Source organism: Sinohyriopsis cumingii, chromosome 16, assembly GCF_028554795.1.
Source record: "Sinohyriopsis cumingii isolate HCF-2022 chromosome 16, ASM2855479v2, whole genome shotgun sequence".
NCBI lineage: Eukaryota > Metazoa > Mollusca > Bivalvia > Unionida > Unionidae > Sinohyriopsis > Sinohyriopsis cumingii.
In genome coordinates this window covers 42,627,330-42,635,968 of record NC_142976.1, presented here as the reverse complement: position 1 = coordinate 42,635,968, position 8,639 = coordinate 42,627,330, and the positions used below count along the sequence as shown (strand labels likewise).

At 34.7% G+C, this 8,639-nt stretch overlaps 1 protein-coding gene across 1 annotated transcript; it reads left to right on the top strand.

The window, feature by feature from the left end:
• Window positions 1–2,429: 2,429 nt before the first annotated feature.
• Window positions 2,430–7,317, top strand: LOC149780313 (testis-specific serine/threonine-protein kinase 4-like). Its single transcript, XM_089937156.1, has 2 exons — window positions 2,430–3,209; window positions 4,801–7,317. Exons 1-2 carry the CDS (start codon window positions 2,472–2,474, stop codon window positions 5,122–5,124), a joined length of 1,062 nt encoding a protein of 353 aa, XP_089793282.1. The 5' UTR covers window positions 2,430–2,471; the 3' UTR covers window positions 5,125–7,317.
• Window positions 7,318–8,639: the final 1,322 nt, after the last annotated feature.

Here is an 8,639-nt window from a genome sequence, read left to right as displayed (position 1 = left end):
GATTGTTTTAAAATAGTAATGTATAGCGAACTATATCACGGACATGCTATTCTTCTGATGCCCAGTCTCAAATGCGTCGAAAACTGCTGTTTTATTCAATAAGATCACAGATGTTTCTACTCAGATTTAAAGATCTTCAAGATCTGCTGATAAACATAAAAAAGCTATATGTAGTATATTAGCACAGTGTAACTTCTTTTAAACAGAACTTTAAGCATATTTTATTGTAAAGTATGAACGAGTGTTTTTGTTATTCCTATTCCAATCATTAGCTCTTTTGGTCATATACCCAAACAGCGTATGGGATGGCGCGTTGTCTGCCATCCTTCCGCTAGATCAAGATCAAAGACTATTTGGAGTAATTGCAAACGAAACTTTGCACACACACACACACACACACACACACACACACACACACATTAAAGCTATAGAGGGCGCTCTGTATATTAGGAACTTCTGAGAGAGTGGCGTGTGTAAGCTGAAGTTGTTTACATTTGCAACATGCAAAATGGAGAGAATGTTGGTATACCTCTATGTTACTTACATTTCCTATTGCTGAAATTTCTTTGGATATTATACTTGTAGACATGTACTAAGCACACTGACATCTAAAATGGCTGCTTCCTTCTGCTAAAATAATGAGCCTGAATTAGTCTAAAATACAATATCATATAGCAGTTATTAAAATAGGATACACGAATTTTGCTGGACCAGACAATACCAGCTTTTTTGAATGTGCAATGAATGAATTACCAAATATTCTAAAATATTTATAAAAAAGTATCGGTTCTTTTTTTAAAAAAACAACAATTTACCTCTGAAGTCCAGGAAGTGAAAATGACCAAGCGGAGCTAGCAGTCCTTAGAGAGGTGCACATCTGAAGTAAGACCAAGCTGTATATTCTATAACCCATATTGCATCTATCAATCATACACCAAAATAAAGGGAATTAACGGTTCTTTGAACAAAACCCGACATAAATGTCTTTTTTTTAAATAGCCAGCGAGGAAACCCGGGACATTTTTTCTTTAAAATTCTAACCTATGCAAAATGACGAAAATGTAAAGCAACACCATAGTTGGTCCCAAATGAAAATGATGATGATCTGACATCCAATATGGCCTCCACAGCGACCATCTTGACAAATTTTGATATCGCTACTCTTAACGGAATGTCATATCGGCGTGGTAATCCATCCGAAGACTGGTGTTTATTTGGTTCTAAGTAAAAGTGGTACAGACTGGACATCAAAAGTGCGGTCACCATCTTGAAAATCTTTTTATTGCAACAAGTTCTGAATGGTTTAGCCATATCGACAGACGACATGAAGTTTTAACCAAACGATTCGTATTTGATATCCAGTTGGATCTAACTGAAAATGGTGCTAATATTACATTCAATTTGACCGCTATGATGGCCGCCTCAAATGTCTCTTATTACCATACTCTTACCTACAAAAGCTTTAATACGTATTTTTTAAAAAGGCAAAGGATTCGTACCAAGAATTGTTGTTGTTGTTGTTGTTGTTGTTATGGGGTTTAACGCCATTTTTCAGCACACGATAGGCTATATATGGCGGCCAGTATTAATGGTGGAGGAAGAACCCGGGAAAACCCAGGAAAGAACCACCGACCCACGAGAAGCTACTGGCATGCTTTCTCACATATCTACATTGGTTGAATCTGGGACTCGAACCGGCGCAGACAGAGGTGAGATGGCAGTGATCCGTAACGGCGAACGCTTTAGACCACTCGGCCACACCAAGAAATGTACTACTGTACTACAAATAATACGATCTTGTAATTTCTCCTTTTGCTTAAACAAAGTTAATTAGGTAATATCCATTCTTTGTCGACCGCTAAACTCAATTGATTTCTACATAAGATCGAACTGAATAAATGCATAAGATTCTTAATTGATAATTTATGCTCATGTACGATTACATATTTTTGAAACATAAACTGTTCTGCGTGGAAAATGTATAATTCATATTAAGATGACATTAAAGTATACTTTCTTTTCACTTATGTGATATCCGTTGTTAGTGATTCTGGAAATTTTTAATTTGTGTGATCTTATACGTAGTTATTATCAAATCTCTTTCTATATGTGCTATTCTGACGTTGGAGACAAGTGGCCATCACTTTTCCGTTAGGTGTTAACATACTTGTCATGTAAAACTAGGGAAAATTTTATGGAAGCGATTTAAGTCAATTTGAACAATTAACGAAGTTGAACAACAATATTAAAATAAACATGCAATCATTGTAACCATGTTTTATGACTTTACCAACATTATACGTGCACAGAAAAGGATATAGGATCCTCGTGTTGTCTTGATGTTCTAGCGTAGGAAATCGTAAACAAATAGAATTACGTCAGAGACAATGACGTTTGTTTCCTAGCTACCGTACAAGTGGCGACAAGAATGTCGCTGTTCGAGAAGTTGAAAACCATGCTGCAGGTATAAAATGAAAGACGATGAAGACAACAACACTGAGGATGAAAATAAGAAGAGGTTGATAAAGGAATCACGGACTGAGGAAACCAGTCGTGCAGACTCTAGTCTCCGAAAGTCGAAAAGACCATCGAATGATCATATTTTGGAAACTCAAGGAATAATCATTGGAAAGACACTGGGCAAAGGCTCCTTTGCAGTAGTAAAATGTGCGTATGACGTAAATCGGAGGATTAAAGTTGCCGTGAAAATAATATCAAAGAAAGAGGCAAACCACGAATACCTTAACAAGTTTTTGCCACGAGAAATGGACACAATGAGAATGTGTAACCATCCAAATCTAATCTCCGTTTACCAGCTAATAGAAACAACTTCTCGCCATTTCTTTATAATGGAATTCACAGAAAAAGGCGATCTTTTGGAGCTAATTAAACAGCAAAAATACATCGAAGAAATTCTTGCTGGCCGATGGTTCACCCAGCTGCACGACGGCATCACATATCTGCATGAGCGAAACATTGCTCATCGGGACATCAAATGCGAAAACCTGCTTTTGGACCAACATTATACTCTTAAAGTCTCCGATTTTGGATTTTCAAAACAAGTTCCCAAAGCCAAATCCGGTACCGTGGCTTTGAGCGAGACTTACTGCGGCAGCTATGCTTATGCGGCACCAGAACTGCTGAAGGGAATCGCTTATAACGTTTTTCTGTCGGATGTCTGGAGCATAGGAGTCGTCCTTTATACCATGGTCAGTCTTTCCTATGCGAAAACATTTCATTCCTTTTTCTTTTCTTCGGAAAAAGAAAAATGGTTTTCCACTAACTAAAACTTAAACATAAAGATACACCGGAAGAATTACAAAAATAAAATGATCTAAATATAGAAGTATATCGGTACAGGAATCTGATCATTGTAACCTACTTTTCATTGTTCTAAATTTGCCAAGAAAATATGATTGTGTTCAAATTTCATGACTTTTTCAGCTATTGTCAATGAATTTCCTGTATGCATTTGTACTGGGAGTGAAGTGAACTACTACTGTCAATATCTATGCAAACACATATTTATTAATTTGTGAATTTAGTGTTGAAAATATTATTTTAAAAGTTCTGCTTTTACATAATATTTTCTGATTTTTTAGAAGAAAAAAGTTGCGTACGACTGACGGTCACTGCATTTCTCGATTTCCGAGATAATAGAACGCCCTCTTTAAGGCGGTTCCTGTTGGAGGCCATCTCAAAATACCCACCTTTTTGGCGGTCCTGTTGGTCGGAAATTAAAATAATTCGCTGTGCCAAATGCATAGCACATTGATTACTGATGCAATGCCATAAAAATAAAAAGTTCCAGTGAAAACTTTGTGTGATGTTTTCTAGGTAGTAACACGTTAATATGGCGTAACTGCCCCATTGGTACTACTACTACTACTATTAACCAGTAATAACGCAATACATTATGTTTTAGCTGGAAGTAAACAGTTTATTGGAATTTTAGATATCACTACTACTACTACTACTACTACTACTACTTATTATTATTATTATTATTATTATTATTATTATTATTATTATATGAAGGAAGGACAGGCTCGCAAGAAACACAAGGTAAACGTCACAAAATCGGAAACCTGAAACTTTGGTAGCATGGAAATGACTCCCTGACATGGTAATGACTCGATACGCTGAAATGTAGACCTGTTGTTTACTGCCAAAAACAAATGAATAGTTAAAGTCATTCGGGTCATGTAGGAGTCCAAAACCGACTATTTCAGTAACGATTGTCAATTTGAACATTTTTTTTTACACACACCTTTAAATGACAATTGTTAACTTTGTTTGGTCCTTCATACATTCATATTACCTTTGAAGATCATTATTTACAAACCCTGAGAAGAACATACGGCCAAATCAATTTTAAACTATGCAGACATTTTTGGACGAGGTCAACCTAAAGGTGTGATACAGTACAAATCGGACGGAATGTCGCGCTATGATGTTACAATGATTATAATGAAAGCCGTGTGTGTTTAAAAATTTGTTCAACCGTGTTATCTGTTACGATAAGTCCGACGACCTGTTTTCTTGACCCATTTTAGTACCTGACTACAATTATAAAAGTTCATAACGATCAATAATGTTCGACTGGAAAGTTTTAAATGAAATTTAAAGTACATCTCATTCAACAATCAGGATTGAATATGAGGAGTTGGTTAAACTATTTTATTATTCAATTTTAGAACAACAAGTAATATTTACATTAGTTGGAATAAATGCGTACAAATGACCACATTGACATACACTTTAATTGCAAAGAACTTAATTCCATAAATATCTTTCCAGGTTTATGGTCTACTTCCCTTTGACGACTCTGACCACAAGACATTGCTTAAGCAAGTTCAAAGTACAGTAAAATTCCCCTCAACACCTTTTGTAAGCAATAGGTGTCAAAAAATTATCCTCAGAATGCTTGCAAAACACAAAGTCCGAGTACATCTGAAGAAGTTAGCAGAAGATGAATGGTTTAAGGAACAGTACCAACGCAGAGAAAATGGTCCACCACCAGAATATCCTTCACCTACAAAACCTATGATCTTGGATCCTTCCTTTGTGGGGTCAACACAAATGCAAGATGCACAGCTTGAAACTGAATCCAGTAACCTATAGAGTTTTGTTAATTTTTTAAAAAACTTTTCATTTTGTTTTATATATGTTGAATAATATATTTTCTGTAACAATACTAGCGTTAAAAGCATCTTAGGTGTATAATAATAATAATAATAATAATAATAATAATAATAATAATGCTTATTTTGTAAGAACAATAAAGTTATGAAGCAATTTAGTATAATATCAATACAATGAGTTCAATTAAGACTGTACTTACTACAATGTCCGACACGTATACACATGTAACACACGCACGCACAAAAACACATCTACATGCCGATCACCAAAGGGACACAATTGGAGAATCAGAGAGATCTAGAACTATACGGATTATTCGAGATGTCTATTTTTTGCATAAAGTTTGGTACATATGATGTAAGTATAATCAACAATACTGTTCTGGAGGTTACTGCAGAAAGCACCAGCTATAAATTAGTTTCCCACAATAAATACCTGTAAATAATTACTCCTAGAAATTATCGATTTTCTATTTTACGAAACTTTGGTGGTAAACTAAGTAACAGAAAAGAACGAACACCAACAATATTTTGTTTTTCAAACAATTCAACACATATTTTATTTCCATAGAATGCAAGGTAAAAGATTTAAAAGAAAATACAGTATTGTGATATAATTCCAAATAGTCCTGAAAGTTCTATCACAAGTCCCAAAGTATAGAATATTTCGAATGAATTCCTGTGGTATTCCAAATGAATTTAAATTTTGAAAGTGCTAGAGTTTAAAATGGTCATCATGGTGGTTCCCCCACCTGCCTTTCAAACTCATATGTACTTTTGTACTTCTTTATTATCTTCCCTGAAATAAAAAGCTGAGATGCAAGTTTGTTCTTTTGCCGATGTGTAATACTTTTTTTATGTATTTCCTATGTTATGGCATTCGCAGAAAAGGAAACGCTTGTGAACTTGCGTATGTTTCTTGTCGGGAGCATCTATACCTAACTCTTCTTATCGTAGCCCGGTAGCCGGTCTTATGGTACTTTGTGTTAGTTTTATCTCAGTTATCATTTGACGTGTGATACCATCCTACGAATAGCAAAGTTGTTTGTTTTATTTAGTAAAGTTCTAACATTTTGCTGACATTTTTATTTTGTTTCTCCAAAGTTTCAGCCTGTCATTCCAGGACATTTATCTATTTATCTTCCTATATGCTTTCTTTACAGCAGTGTCATAACTTTTCATTACTCCGACACTATGTCCTTTTGAAACCGAAAAGAAATTTTAATGTAGTATTCTGTGTGATCTCTGTTCTCATTTTGATATCACTAATTTCGTTCAGCGTTTTCCGTTTCTTTCTTTTTCTTTAAAAATAGTTTGCATCCTCTTCATTGTTTTTCTTCATCCTTTTCTTAATTCTGCTTTTTGGAAGCTTCTATTTATGTATGTAATACTTCCATTTTCTTCCTCTTTTTGATTTCGTGAATTTCTTGCCCAACTTTGATTTTGCCTTTTTCTGTCTTCTCTCGACCTCCGCTCTATCCATTACCATCTAAAAAAGGATTTGACGTTTCAAGTGTACTGTGGGATTTATTCTGAATGCCATTTTTTGGCTAAGCATCATAAATGAAATAATTCAAAGTTTGCAATGACCATTAACATGTTACCACACTTGACATAGCCACTAGAAGACAAATCATTATAAACAGGTAAATCATATAATTGCCAGATTAAACAAAAGTTTTAAAAAAAATATAATTGCAAAAGGATTTTTGTCGTCGCATTAGAAATACCTACGTAAAGTTTACTGTAGTATATATAACATTTTTTATTGCGCAACATATTCTGCAGATAGACAGATGGAAAAGATAGCAAGCAATCAAATGGGGACTAATACAAAAACAGAGAAAACACAATAGATCTCAAAAGGTCTCGTTTGTCTTAAACTAAGTAACAGAAAAGAGCGAAAACCAACAAGTTTTATAAAATACAAATAATTTATTTCCTTATGATACAAAGTGAAAATTTAAAAAGAACTGATAGTATTGTGAATTAAATCCCAAAGAGTCCTAAATGTATTAAGTTCATACTGAATTCCAGTAGCATTCCAGTTAGATTTCAATACTGAATGTGTTTATGTGCCTATTCTCAAATGTGTTAATGTGTCAATGGTTTGAATTGAGATGACATACTTATAGTCTTTTGAAGTATCACAATAATAAAATCCAAAAATGTCCTTATTCGCTATAATTCTCAATTATTGTTCCAGTCCATGAATATTATTGATGAACACTTTGTATTTCCAGTGAATAATAGTTTGAATAAATAATTTCACCCAAATGTAAAACTAAACACAACAATAAGACGTATTCCGCTTTACGATGTTACAGCAAGAATGAGTAATTTCTCAAGTAAACACCATTATATATATATAAAAAACTAAAGCACATTAACTAATTCGGCCCAATCCTGCCTGTAGGCGTGATAAGGCTGTACCCTATTTCCGAGCTCTGCAGCATCAAGGTCATTTAAGATACACCAAAGTGGGTGGTATTACAAAAAAAATCAGACATATAGCTCTACAATGATACCAAATAATCTGGAAGTTCTAGTTGCACTACAAAATACAGAGGGAAAAACCTCATTTTTTTACCCGTTTTTTTTCTTCACCCAAAATTCGATCGTGGTCGGAATGCGATTTTGTGTCCGGATTTTAGAATTTTTGGCCTCAGATCTAAGGCAGACCGATCTGAACTGCATATAGACAGGTGAACCTTTGCAAAAACTAGGATAAGGTGGGCATTTGGAATACACTTTTACCCTTCTGCTCATGCGCAAGCAAAATAACCAATGGAAAACGATGTTTCTAATACAACTAGGCATTAGTCTCATGGAAAATCTGTCGAAAGCCTATGTATTACGATGTATTCACAAATAGCCCCCAAAATATCTTTCCTACTCGCATTTCAGGCGAAAACGAAAAAAACCTCCAGGGCCGAATGAGTTAATTGATTCCATATGTAGATCAGCATCCTCTCTAAAACATTCCAAGTTTTCATCAAGTTCAGGAATTTCTTAGTGTAAATTTGATGTCCTAGACCCAGACCCAAATTAACATGTTTACCTCCATTGATAATGATCTGAATATTTAATTCACACTCATTGATAATTATTAGCCCTGGTCAGGTATACAGTGAATTTGATTTTGTTCAAGTACTAAATACATATGTGTATAACATATAATCATTACGAAAAGCCAATAAAGAATACAAATTACATATACATAAAAATATATCGGGTTAAATTGTCAATGCTTGGCACTATGAGGCTTGAAGGTGAAGAAAGTTTCTTGCTTTCTTGGTAATTTGTTCTAGTCTGATTAGACTGCTGTCTTCTGGTATTGGGATGTTCCAAAAACCCAGGGTGGAATAAAGTTGGAGGGGCAGTTTCTTAGCTACATACCTTCAAACTTCTTCAATCATTCCTCCAAAGAGTAAAGGTGACCCTGATGGCATCGTCCTTAAAGCCAGATTATGGTGCAACTTATGGGATGCGGAA

What these genes read in the sequence shown, in the direction of transcription:
- LOC149780313 (XM_089937156.1), top strand. Translation starts at nt 2,472, where the DNA reads ATGAAAGACGATGAAGACAACAACACTGAGGATGAAAATAAGAAGAGG. An exon ending in GAGTCGTCCTTTATACCATG is followed by an intron (nt 3,210 to 4,800) that starts GTCAGTCTTTCC and finishes ATATCTTTCCAG; the next exon opens with GTTTATGGTCTACTTCCCTT.